Below are 13,830 nucleotides of genomic sequence, written 5' to 3' on the forward strand. Positions count from 1 at the left end.
CTCATTTCATTAATTGGATGCCAGGTTTGCCAACTCCTGACTGTAATTAGCTTTTGTTGGCATCATTAATCTAGGGGTTCACTTACTTTTTCCACAGCACAGTGAATGTTTAATGAGATGTGTTCAATAAAGATATGATAGATTATAATAGTTTGTGTGTTGTTAGCTTAAGGGCATTGTGATTGTCTATACTTGTGACTTTAATGAAGATGAGATCACTATTTATGACCAATTAATGCAGAAAACAAGCTATTTCCAAAGGGTTCACATACTTTTTCTTGCCACTGTACTTCCCGAACCATGTGATGCATATTTTTAACATTTCTTAACAATGTTGCACGCTTGCCTGCTAAGCTTCCAGTTTAAGCATACCATAAGTGCATTTCCTGTTCATTTAAACACACCGAGGGACAGCAAAGAAAGATTTTCTGTGGAAATCGACAGCACGTCACTGCTGCTGTCGATTGAGCTTAAGTAGTAAATAACTCAGAATATTCCTTTAAGATAAACGGCTGGTATTGAGGATTTTTTGTGGTGTGTGGATAGCTTTCAGCCTAAGGGTGTGTGTGCCGGGAAACGACGCAAGCTGTGTGGGATTATAGATGCACATCCGCGAGGCAGAGCGCTCTCTTACGGAAGAACCGCCTGAGGCCTGGTTTAATCACCTGCTCATCCTCAACCCCCACCAATCACCCCACATCTCACCACTGATCAGCCCAGGGGATGCTGGGAAGGGTTAATCCCGACCCTGGACATCTAACAGGGGAGTCGAGCTTGAGCAGTGAAGGTGATACAGAGAGAGAGAGAGAGAGGGGAAGCATGTGATTGGATGGCTAGAACAGCCATGGGAAGTGACTGCACTTCCAAAAATAAAATAAAATAAAATATTAAATGAAAGGAAATAAAATTTAAAATTTAAATTAAATTACATTTAAAATTAAATACAAATACAAATATTTATAAATATTAAAAAGTAAATGAAAGGAAATAAAATGTAAAATTTAAATTAAATTACATTTAAAATTAAATACAAATACAAATATTTATAAATATTAAAAAGTAAATGAAAGAAAATGTAACATTTTAATAAAATACAAATTAAATTAAATGTTAAATTAAAATTAAATTAAATGTTAAATTAAAATTAAATAAAACCTAAAATTATAATTATAAAAATATTTTTTTAATACAAATTTAAAAAGTAAAACAAAAAATAAAGAATACAAGTAAAATAAATAATAAAATTAAAAAAACATTTTAAAATTAAAAATAAAATATTAATATATTTTAAAAATTAAATTAAAATCAAATAAAACAAAAACTTAAACTAAAATGACATTATATATATATATATATATATATATATATATATATATATATATATATATATATATATAATAAAATTTGAAATGGAAAAAAATTCTAAAATTTAAAATAAAATAAAGGGCAAGCCTGTGTGTGTGTGTGTGTGTGTGTGTGTGTGTGTGTGTGTGTGTGTGTGTGTGTGTGTGCATGTGTAGTGAATTTCATGGAGGACTAGTGCCCAGAACAAAGAACGCACACACATGGCATATGGATGTCACTGTGTAGTCTTGTATAGTTGACTATTAGCATAAAGTCTGATTCACACTGCAGCTTATTCATACACTTACACCAACCACAGTTCGTTTTTATGTGATGTTTATGGACTGAAAAATCTGACATTTGACATAACATGGAATATACAGCCGTGCTCAAACTAAATTTTCAAATATCTTTCATATGTTTAACATAGCAAATGTTCTGAAATGCAGCAAATAATTCTTTCTCAGAAGTGTTAATTGTTTATTATGTAAAGTCTTGCATGTTTCGAACAACATGAGGGTGAATAAATGATGACAAAATTGTCATTTTTGACAGAACTATTCCTTTAAATGGCATTTCAAGATCTTTAGCACGTGAAAACGAGTGTTTAAGACTTCCATTTGTATGGTTTATTTAGTTTTTCTCTATTCTTTAATCTCAACGACCACATTCACCACAATACATTTCACCGTTAACACACGTAAACACTATCACAGAGCCCAGAATGCACCTGTCTGACCTCACAGGCTGAGTGAATGTGTCTGTTTTTTCCTCTGAGTCTGTCATTTATTCCCCTTGTTATTGTGAACTGTAAAAGGTCACTTATTCATTTCTAGAGCCTCTAATGCCCAGCGTGCATCAGTCCTGTTTGTGCGGTATGGAGAGTGACCTTTAACTGGAATAAGCGAACAGATACGCTTAAAAACATGATTGCTTCGGTAAAACACTTCAGTCTGAGAGCAAATATAAGACTCATATGGCTAGTGTCGCGTTTTCAGGACAGCTGGCAACATGGTATGAAAGTTTATAAAGAGCTTGATCTGTTTGTTTATTCTGTGATTCATGCTGGAAATGGAAAAGTTTATGGGTCATTTGAATCTGAAGGAGTTAAACTTCATAAAAAGCAAAACATGTTCTGTTGTAATCAACAGCTTGTCACTTCCTACACCAAATGGAATATAGAATATAATGACTGTTTTCAAAAAAAGTTTCCCAAATACTTTCCCTGTCTGTCATTGGATAAGAAAACAGATAGTCATGCCATTGTTGGAGTCAATGTTGCCGCGTCAGGCTGGTCGGGACGCTCAAACAAACAGAGCAATGTTGTAAAAGCGACCCAGAGTTAGCGTTTACATTTTTACGGGGAATGAACTGACAAATTACTTACTTTTATGCTCCCTTATATTCCCTAAAAACACTTAATGAAGTTAAAGAAAACTGCAAAAATAACACGCAAGAATTGTGATTTTAAATGCAATTTGTTGAAAATTAGCTGTAGTGTAACTTTTAATCGGAGGCAGATGGTTTCCATTTTCTGGTTTGGACACTTACTCAAACGGATTGTAATTACTGATTAAAGATGAGTCGTATTGAACAGTGCTGATACACACGCATATAACCGTAATGATTAGACTATGTGTGTGTTTGTGTACATTTAGTCATGAAACCAAACAACAATATGCAAAATGCCACAAGATAGAGACCGTGAAAAGTGTGTGTGTGTGTGTGTGTGTGTGTGTGCGCGCACACACACGACATATCGGTTTCACTGACCCCTGCAGTCCTGTACCCTGCTGAGGTCACTGCTGCCACGGTAACACTACACTGACCAACACCCGTAACCATGCCAACCATTCCCAGGGGCCACTGCTCGCCTCACACCAACCGCCCACACACACACATATACATGTGATAATGCTTTCCACAAGATGCTGCTATAAATGACTACAGGCCAGACACACACCCACCACGCTCAAAAAACTATATAAAAATCTATCTATCTATCTATCTATCTATCTGTCTGTCTGTCTGTCTGTCTGTCTGTGTCTAACCAATCCACAAATAACTGCACTTACCATTTCATTTAATAACTAGATTGAAACGTTTGTAGACAAACTATGATGTCATCAAAGTTTTGATGATGTTTTAGCATGTTTCTGGGCATTTCTAACATGTTTTAGCATATAGCTAGGCATTGCTAACACATTTTAGCATGTTTCCTGCCATTTCTAGCATGTTTTAGCATATAGCTAGGCACTGATAACATGTCATAGCATATAGCTATGCATTGCTAGCATGTTTCTTGGCATTTCTAGCATGTTTTAACATATAGCTAGGCATTGAAAACATGTTTTAACATATAGCTAGGCACTGCTAGCATGTTTCTTGGCATTTCTAGCATGTTTTCACATATAGCTAGGCATCGCTAACATGTTTTAACATGTTTCTTGGCATTTCTAACATGTTTTAGCATATCGCTAGGCATTGCTAACATGTTTCTGGGCATTTCTAGCATGTTTGTACATATAGCTAGGCACTGCTAGCATGTTTCTGGGCATTTCTAGCATGTTTGAACATATAGCTAGGCACTGCTAGCATGTTTTAACCTGTTTCTTGGCATTTCTAGCATGTTTTAGCATATAGCTAGGCATTGCTAACATGTTTCTGGGCATTTCTAGCATGTTTGTACATATAGCTAGGCACTGCTAGCATGTTTCTGGGCATTTCTAGCATGTTTGAACATATAGCTAGGCACTGCTAGCATGTTTCTGGGCATTTCTAGCATGTTTTCACATATAGCTAGGCATTGCTAACATGTTTTAACCTGTTTCTTGGCATTTCTAGCATGTTTTAGCATATAGCTAGGCATTGCTATCATGTTACTTGGCATTTCTAACATGTTTTAACATATAGCTAGGCATTGCTAACATGTTTTAACATGTTTCTTGGCATTCATTTCTAGCATGTTTTAGCATATAGCTAGGCACTGCTAGCATGTTTCTGGGCATTTCTAGCATGTTTTCACATATAGCTAGGCATTGCTAACATGTTTTAACCTGTTTCTTGGCATTTCTATCATGTTTTAGCATATAGCTAGGCATTGCTATCATGTTACTTAGCATTTCTAGCATGTTTTAGCATATAGCTAGGCATTGCTAACATGTTTCTGGGCATTTCTAGCATATTTTAACATATAGCTAGGCATTGTTAACATGTTTTAACACGTTTCTTGGCATTTCTAGCATGTTTTAGCATATAGCTAGTCATTGCTGTCATGTTACTTGGCATTTCTAGCATGTTTTAGCATATAGCTAGGCATTGCTAGCATGTTTTAACATATAGCTAGGCATTGCTAGCATGTTTCTGGGCATTTCTAGCATGGTTGAACATGTAGCTAGGCACTGCTAACATGTTTTAACATGTAGCTAGGCACTGCTAACATGTTTTAACATGTAGCTAGGCACTGCTAACATGTTTTAACATGTTTCTTGGCATTTCTAGCATGTTTTAACATATAGCTAGGCACTGCTAACATGTTTCTGGGCATTTCTAGCATATTTTAACATATAGCTAGGCATTGCTAACATGTTTTAACACGTTTCTTGGCATTTCTAGCATGTTTTAGCATATAGCTAGGCATTGCTGTCATGTTACTTGGCATTTCTAGCATGTTTTAGCATATAGCTAGGCATTGCTAGCATGTTCCTAGGCATTTCTAGCATGGTTGAACATGTAGCTAGGCATTGCTAACATGTTTTAACACATTTCTTGGCATTTCTAACATATTTTAACATATAGCTAGGCATTGCTAACATGTTTTAACACGTTTCTTGGCATTTCTAGCATGTTTTAGCATATAGCTAGGCATTGCTGTCATGTTACTTGGCATTTCTAGCATGTTCCTAGGCATTTCTAGCATGGTTGAACATGTAGCTAGGCACTGCTAACATGTTTTAACATGTAGCTAGGCACTGCTAACATGTTTTAACATGTTTCTTGGCATTTCTAGCATGTTTTAACATATAGCTAGGCATTGCTAACATGTTTCTGGGCTTTCTAGCATGTTTTCACATATAGCTAGGCATTGCTAACATGTTTTAACCTGTTTCTTGGCATTTTTATCATGTTTTAGCATATAGCTAGGCATTGCTATCATGTTACTTAGCATTTCTAACATGTTTTAGCATATAGCTAGGCATTGCTAACATGTTTCTGGGCATTTCTAGCATGTTTTCACATATAGCTAGGCATTGCTAACATGTTTTAACCTGTTTCTTGGCATTTCTAGCATGTTTTAGCATATAGCTAGGCATTGCTATCATGTTACTTGGCATTTCTAACATGTTTTAACATATAGCTAGGCATTGTTAACATGTTTTAACATGTTTCTTGGCATTTCTAGCATGTTTTAGCATATAGCTAGGCATTGCTGTCATGTTACTTGGCATTTCTAGCATGTTTTAGCATATAGCTAGGCATTGCTAGCATGTTTTAACATATAGCTAGGCATTGTTAGCATGTTTCTGGGCATTTCTAGCATGGTTGAACATGTAGCTAGGCACTGCTAACATGTTTTAACATGTAGCTAGGAACTGCTAACATGTTTTAACATGTTTCTTGGCATTTCTAGCATGTTTTAACATATAGCTAGGCATTGCTAACATGTTTCTGGGCATTTCTAGCATATTTTAACATATAGCTAGGCATTGCTAACATGTTTTAACACGTTTCTTGGCATTTCTAGCATGTTTTAGCATATAGCTAGGCATTGCTGTCATGTTACTTGGCATTTCTAGCATGTTTTAGCATATAGCTAGGCATTTCTAGCATGTTCCTAGGCATTTCTAGCATGGTTGAACATGTAGCTAGGCATTGCTAACATGTTTTAACACATTTCTTGGCATTTCTAGCATATTTTAACATATAGCTAGGCATTGCTAACATGTTTTAACACGTTTCTTGGCATTTCTAGCATGTTTTAGCATATAGCTAGGCATTGCTGTCATGTTACTTGGCATTTCTAGCATGTTTTAGCATATAGCTAGGCATTGCTAGCATGTTCCTAGGCATTTCTAGCATGGTTGAACATGTAGCTAGGCACTGCTAACATGTTTTAACATGTAGCTAGGCACTGCTAACATGTTTTAACATGTTTCCTGGCATTTCTAGCATGTTTTAACATATAGCTAGGCATTGCTAACATGTTTCTGGGCATTTCTAGCATATTTTAACATATAGCTTGGCATTGCTAACATGTTTTAACACGTTTCTTGGCATTTCTAGCATGTTTTAGCATATAGCTAGGCATTGCTGTCATGTTACTTGGCATTTCTAGCATGTTTTAGCATATAGCTAGGCATTGCTTGCATGTTGTAGCATATAGCTAGGCATTGCTAGCATGTTTCTGGGCATTTCTAGCATGGTTGAACATGTAGCTAGGCACTGCTAACATGTTTTAACATGTAGCTAGGCACTGCTAACATGTTTTAACATGTTTCTTGGCATTTCTAGCATGTTTTAACATATAGCTAGGCATTGCTAGCATGTTTCTTGGCATTTCTAGCATGTTTTAACATATAGCTAGGCATTGCTAGCATGTTTCTGGGCATTTCTAGCATGTTTTAACATATAGCTAGGCACTGCTAACATGTTTTAACATGTTTCTTGGCAACTATAGCATGTTCTAGCATGTTGCTGGGCATTGCTAGCATGTTTGAGCATGTAGCTAGGCGTTGTTAGCATGTTGTTGTTGTTCATCTTTTGTCTGTCATTGTATTTGTCATGCCAGTAAAACACACAGAAGCGTTAAGTGTAATACTTACGGGAGCTAACAGCGTCCACATACTGCGGCAGATATGGTGCCCACATGTCGATAGTGTCCTTCCTGCCCGACTGACCAATCCGACGCAGTTCTGCTAACAGAAGAGCCTGGGCCGCCTCTCGAACCTGCAATACACACATACTTCACAATTCAAAACCGTTTAGTTCACACATTCAACACAACAAAGACAAATACTGGCATGTTTCCTTTTGGAAAATATCCTCTAAAATATATATAACTGAAGCCACAGCAGGCAAAAAAAAGGACAGAACACTGATAAATAAATGCAAAAGAAAGCCATTGAGAGAGACGGAGAGTGTATCTTTGTCCCAGGGGATTAGCAGGTGCTAAAACTGCAAGATATGAATGAAAGTGAATGCGAGAAGAGAGAGAGAGATTTGCACAGTATGGAAAGGGTTTCTTACACAAATAAAAAATTTCATTTTGCCACAGTAATGAAATGCAATAACGAATTGTACAGTAGGTCATTCAGCAGGTTAAGTTGACTTTCCAAAATGGCACAAAAAACATGCTTACTTAAAAATAAGGACTTGCTATTTAACCAAGCACTAAAACAAATCCTGTTTGCATTTTTATTTTAGTTGTGTTATGATAATGTAAATCCTTGTGAGAAAAGACTACAGTGCATTGCTCTGACCATTTGCTTTTAAATTGGCACTGAAAGCTTTAGATTATATAACACTTGTAATATCATGTAATATGAATAGTAATAATACCTCCAGGCAGCGATCCTGCCATCTGCGTGCCAACATCTCCAAGAGAGGAGGCCTGAACTTATCCAACCCCAGAAGATCAGGTAACATCACACAATGCATGGCAGCGAGCTGACTCCAACCTACACACACACACACACACACACACACACACACACAAACATGGCATAGAGTCAGGAAGACACTGACAATAATACACAGCACCCCTGCTGCTTTGAATTATATCCTAACAGGAACCTAGAAAAACCAAACATCTCAAACCATGACACAAATATCACTGAAAAATGGACGATATTTCAAATTCATGAGGAGAAAATGAGCAACGTCCAACAGAAATTCACATATATCAGAAATATATGGAACGGCTACAGGGAATGAGGTCGCAGAACCCAGTAATGCACATATACGTTAAAACAAATGGTTAAAAGATTTATTTCTTTGTGCAATAAGATATAACTTCAAACTTTGTGTTTTTATTTTCTCAATATAAAAATCAGTTTACAGAAACTTTTACAATGCTAGAAACACAATTAAAATTTAAAACTGGGCTGCTTAAAGTGGATAACAAGTACACAAATCAACAGTGAAATACAAATGTAAATATCTAAAAAAAACTGACTAGCCTTTTTCTTTGATCATTTAAAACAACTGCAAATTGCTTAAAAGTTTAATGCAAAAGGTGGAAAACTGCCAAATAAAATTCTCTTATAGTGTACATATTTCTTTAATACAAATATTTTCCTATATTTATAATGCTATACTAGTTTTGTACTCATGAGAACAAGCATTTTGGGAATGAAGATTCTGTGAATGTTTTTGAGTTTAAGAAAAAAAGAATAATTGCAATTTCAGAAATGTTTCAAAACATCATTAAAAATACAAACTTGGTATTTATTAATGTCTTTAAATACATTCTTCAGACAAGATTGATTGATACATATTTCTTTCTTTCAGCCATAAAGAAGTTATTGAAAAAAACTGAGGATATCTTTCTAAAGAGAATGGTGTGTGTGTGTGTTGAGTGTGTGTGTGTTGAGTGTGTGTGTGTGTGTGTGTGTTGAGTGTGTGTGTGTTGAGTGTGTGTGTGTGTGTTGAGTGTGTGTGTGTGTTGAGTGTGTGTTGAGTGTGTGTGTGTGTTGAGTGTGTGTGTGTGTTGAGTGTGTGTGTGTGTGTTGAGTGTGTGTGTGTGTGTGTTGAGTGTGTGTGTGTGTGTTGAGTGTGTGTGTGTTGAGTGTGTGTGTGTGTGTTGAGTGTGTGTGTGTGTGTGTTGAGTGTGTGTGTGTGTGTGTGTTGAGTGTGTGTGTTGAGTGTGTGTGTGTGTGTGTGTTGAGTGTGTGTGTGTGTGTGTGTGTTGAGTGTGCATGCAAACTGAGACAGTTACACACAAAGTAACTATATGGACAGACAGGATTCGACTACAAGCACAAGGTTGGAGAACGTAAGCAAACAAAACCTAAACACAAAAATGACACAAACACAATGAACACAACACAACACATGCTAAGCACGAGGAGCTGATTGCACAAAGAGAGAGAAAGCGAGCTCGGCTAAACAAGAGGAGATAAGAGAGAGAGAAGGCCTTTATTCAGAGAGAATACCTTCATTGACTGAGGGAGAGTGAGACAGTCCTGAAACAGCGACGGCAGCTTGAAAACAGAGGAAAAGATCCATGAAACAGAAAGAAAGAGAGAAAGAGTGAAAGAAAGAAAAATATGGAAATAAAGATAGATAGACAGATAGATAGAAAGACAGAAAGAGTGAAAGAAAGATGGAAATAAAGATGGATAGAAAGACGGAAAGAAAAAGAAAGAGAAAGGGAGAAAGATGGAAAGAAAGAAAAAGAAAGATAGAAAGAAAGAGAAAGAAAGAGAGAAAGAAAAAGAAAGACGGAAAGAAAGAAAAAGAAAGATAGAAAGAGAGAAAGAGAGAAAGAAAGATGCAAATAAAGACGGTTAGAAAGACAGAAAGCGAAAGAGAGTGAAAGAAAGAAAAAAACAAAGACAGAAAGAAAGTGTGAAAGAGTGAAAGAGAAAGAAAGACAGAAAGAGTGAAAGAGTGAAAGAGAAAGAAAGACAGAAAGAAAGACAGAAAGAAAGAGTGAAAGAGTGAAAGAGAAAGAAAGACAGAAAGACAAAAAGAAAGACAGAAAAAAAACAAAGACAGAAAGAGTGAAAGACAGAAAGAAAGTGTGAAAGAAAGACAGAAAGAAAGAGTGAAAGAAAGAAAGACAGAAAGACAGAAAGAAAGACAGAAAGAAAGAGTGAAAGAGTGAAAGAGAAAGAAAGACAGAAAGACAAAAAGAAAGACAGAAAAAAACAAAGACAGAAAGAAAGAGTGAAAGACAGAAAGAAAGTGTGAAAGAAAGACAGAAAGAAAGAGAGTGAAAGAAAGAAAGACAGAAAGACAGAAAGACAGAAAGAAAGAGTGAAAGAGTGAAAGAGAAAGAAAGACAGAAAGACAGAAAGACAAAAAGAAAGACAGAAAGAAAGACAGAAAGAGTGAAAGAGTGAAAGACAGAAAGAAAGAGTGAAAGAGTGAAAGAAAGAGTGAAAGAGTGAAAGAGAGAAAGAGTGAAAGAGAGAAAGAAAGAGTGAAAGAGAGAAAGAGTGAAAGAGTGAAAGAGTGAAAGACAGAAAGAAAGAGTGAAAGAGAGAAAGAAAGAGTGAAAGACAGAAAGAAAGAGTGAGAGTGAAAGAGTGAAAGACAGAAAGAAAGACAGAAAGAAAGAGTGAAAGAGTGAAAGAAAGAAAGAGTGAAAGAGTGAAAGAAAGAGTGAAAGAGTGAAAGACAGAAAGAAAGACAGAAAGCAAGAGTGAAAGAAAGACAGAAAGAAAGAGTGAAAGACAGAAAGAAAGAGTGAAAGAGAGAAAGAGAGAAAGAAAGAAAGAGTGAAAGAGTGAAAGAGTGAAAGACAGAAAGAAAGACAGAAAGAAAGAGTGAAAGAGTGAAAGACAGAAAGAAAGAGTGAAAGACAGAAAGAAAGAGTGAAAGAGAGAAAGAGAGAAAGAAAGAAAGAAAGAGTGAAAGAGAGAAAGAAAGAGTGAAAGAGTGAAAGACAGAAAGAAAGAGAGAAAGAAAGAGTGAAAGAGTGAAAGACAGAAAGAAAGACAGAAAGCAAGAGTGAAAGAGAGAAAGAGTGAAAGAGTGAAAGAGTGAAAGACAGAAAGAAAGAGTGAAAGAGAGAAAGAAAGAGTGAAAGAGTGAAAGACAGAAAGAAAGACAGAAAGCAAGAGTGAAAGACAGAAAGACAGAAAGAAAGAGTGAAAGACAGAAAGAAATAGTGAAAGAGAGAAAGAGAGAAAGAGAGAAAGAAAGAGAGAAAGAAAGAGAGAAAGAGTGAAAGAGTGAAAGAGAGAAAGAGTGAAAGGTCTCCAGTAATGTCAGAAGAAGAGAGCGGCTGTTATTTAATGAAATAAGTAAAAACACACACAGTAGGAAATAAAACAATGTTTTAATATTTAACAGATTATTTTACATTATTATAATCACAAAACTTGTTTTAAAAACTTTACTAAATGTACCATGGTAACCCTAACTTCTGCTTTTATTTTATTTTTACTGCAGTGGTGGCAAATACCAATATATCACCCCGTCCGATCAATCGGCCGATATATTGCCCAAACTGGCCTTTTTGAGATTCGCTTTCCCGATTAAAAGTGATATTTTCCCCTTGTGTCGGATCCAAATCTGCCTACAGGCTTGTCAATAGATAACGCACAATTAAAAACGAATGTTTTTAACGAATTTTAAGCAATCATTGTGTAAAAATGTCTTTTTTTGTGTACATCTTACAGTACGTGTCATCAATGAATTTATCGTTTTCATATGTCTGCTCTCTAGATATCAGTAATGTAATAGTCAATTAAAAAACACTTACTACTCAACCACTAATATCAAGATTTAGCAGTAACAGTACCTGTAGTAAATACTTGGAGAATACTATATCTACCATAGTAAATTGTACAGTATGTAATGTAAGCTCTAGGACATTTTCTATTTAATTCCACTGAAACCTGCAAGCAGATGTAGATATAATTCAATCTGGATGAACAAAATATTTCAATTTAGCACGATTAATCTTATCCACAAGCCAATGTGACTGCAGTATATCCAGTATGAGGTACAATAAAACTAAAACAAACAAATAACTTCCACTGAAATAGTGGTAACACTTAGTAATAAGGTTGTATATGCAATATTAAACATGAACTAACAACAGTTCATATACTGTCAAAATCAACATCAACCAAGATTAAGAAATGTTAGTTATCTAGATCTTCAGATAAAGTTTTAGGTTAGATACCCAAAACATTAAAGAGCACCTATTATGGTTTTTAAACGTGTCTAATTTTGTTTTAAAGGTCTCACACAATAGATTTACATGCATTCAAGGTCAAAAAACACTTTAATTTGCTCATAATTTAAATTGCAGCATTACCTTTTTTTCCTAGTGTCAAAAACGACTCGTTCAATGATCCGTTCTAAAGGATTCAATCTAAACTCCGCCTTTCAGAGAGCCTACTCTGCTCTGATTGGTCAGATGTCCCAGTCTGTTGTGATTGGTCTACCGCTTGGTGTAGTGTTTGAGGGCGGGTCAAAGCTGTTCGTGAGCAGCCAATGAAGACCAGAGGCGGGTTTTTTGTTATCAAATTACGTAGGTTAGTACAGGAAGTAAGTCTGGAATTACTAACGACTCGTTTCAGGTGTTCAGAATCGGTTCTCTCTTTTGAGAGTCAATAACTCCATTTGTCGTGCACTTTGCAGACTTTTTTACATTCACAAACAGCTATATAACACACTACATGAAAGGTAATATTTGAAAAACCATAATAGGTGCGCTTTAACTAATATTAATGTACAACTTATTGTGAAGTGTTAATGAAATGTCAGTTCCTGGTTTTCAATTAAGTTCTTGATGTTATGTTCTTTGCTTTGAGCTGAAACCTGAAAACACTGTGATCAAAAACATTTCACTGCACCTAGAAAAATGACAAATCTCAAAATACAAATACTCCAAACATTAGAAAGTAACAGAAATGACAAAGACACCTTTTTTAGAACTTGAATCAACGAGAGACTTCAGTGGACAAAACCTTTTTTTTTTTCTTTTGGAAACAAGAAGTGTAGTTCTTGAAAAGTGTCTATTCAGAGACCAGCTGACTGGTAAACATCTAATCTACAGATGTGACTGAGTAAATCAAGAACTACAAATCCCATGAGCACTTGGTGATTGTGCTTAATCTCCACTGAAGTCTTTCTGAGAGGAGAAAGAGAGATGGCAAAGCAAAGCCATGCATGCAGACAGAGAGACAGAGAGCCGTGGGACATCTACAACAGCCTGTCATGGAGGAAGTATGAAAATAAAAAATGCCAGATGGGCTGGTTTGAGTATTTCTGTAACTGCTGATCTCCTGGGATTTTCACACACAACAGTCTCTAGAATTTACTCAGAATGGTGCCAAAAACAAAAAACATCCAGTGAGCGGCAGTTCTGTGGATGGAAACGCCTTGTTGATGAGAGAACTGATGAAGTCTACGGTAACTCAGATAACCGCTCTGTACAATTGTGCTGAGAAGAATATAATCTCAGAATGCTATTCCGAGATGCAGGTTAGCGCAGTTTTGGCGGCACGAGGGGGACCTACACAATATTAGGCAGGTGATTTTAATATTGTGGCTGATTTGCGTGCCCTCGCAATGGTTTTGAGTTCCCTCACTATAGTTTTGCGTTCCCTCGCAATACGTTTTGTGTGCCCTTGCAATAGTTTTGCATTCCCTCGCAATAGTTTTGTGTCCCTCGCAATAAATTTTGCATGCCCTGCCAATAGTTTTGCATTACCCTGCAATAGTTTTGCATTCACTTGCAATAGTTTTGTGTTCACTCACGATACATTTTGCATGCCCTCGCAATACATTTTGTGTACCCTCACA

The 13,830-nt window shown here is 36.1% G+C and overlaps 1 protein-coding gene across 3 annotated transcripts in view; it reads right to left on the reverse strand.

Annotated features, from left to right (window-relative positions):
• Positions 1–13,830, reverse strand: part of LOC127429231 (WD repeat-containing protein 7-like) — a 157,041-nt gene that overhangs the window by 82,174 nt on the left and 61,037 nt on the right. For 2 of the 3 annotated variants that reach the window (XM_051678125.1, XM_051678123.1), the window contains 3 exons: positions 9,498–9,545; positions 7,903–8,021; positions 7,167–7,290 (listed from right to left, as the gene is read on the reverse strand). In XM_051678125.1, the coding sequence (XP_051534085.1) occupies positions 7,167–7,290; positions 7,903–8,021; positions 9,498–9,545 (291 nt within the window). The remainder of the gene's footprint in view (positions 1–7,166; positions 7,291–7,902; positions 8,022–9,497; positions 9,546–13,830) is intronic. The other variant, XM_051678124.1, reaches the window with a different exon arrangement.

Source organism: Myxocyprinus asiaticus, chromosome 38, assembly GCF_019703515.2.
Source record: "Myxocyprinus asiaticus isolate MX2 ecotype Aquarium Trade chromosome 38, UBuf_Myxa_2, whole genome shotgun sequence".
Classification (NCBI taxonomy): domain Eukaryota; kingdom Metazoa; phylum Chordata; class Actinopteri; order Cypriniformes; family Catostomidae; genus Myxocyprinus; species Myxocyprinus asiaticus.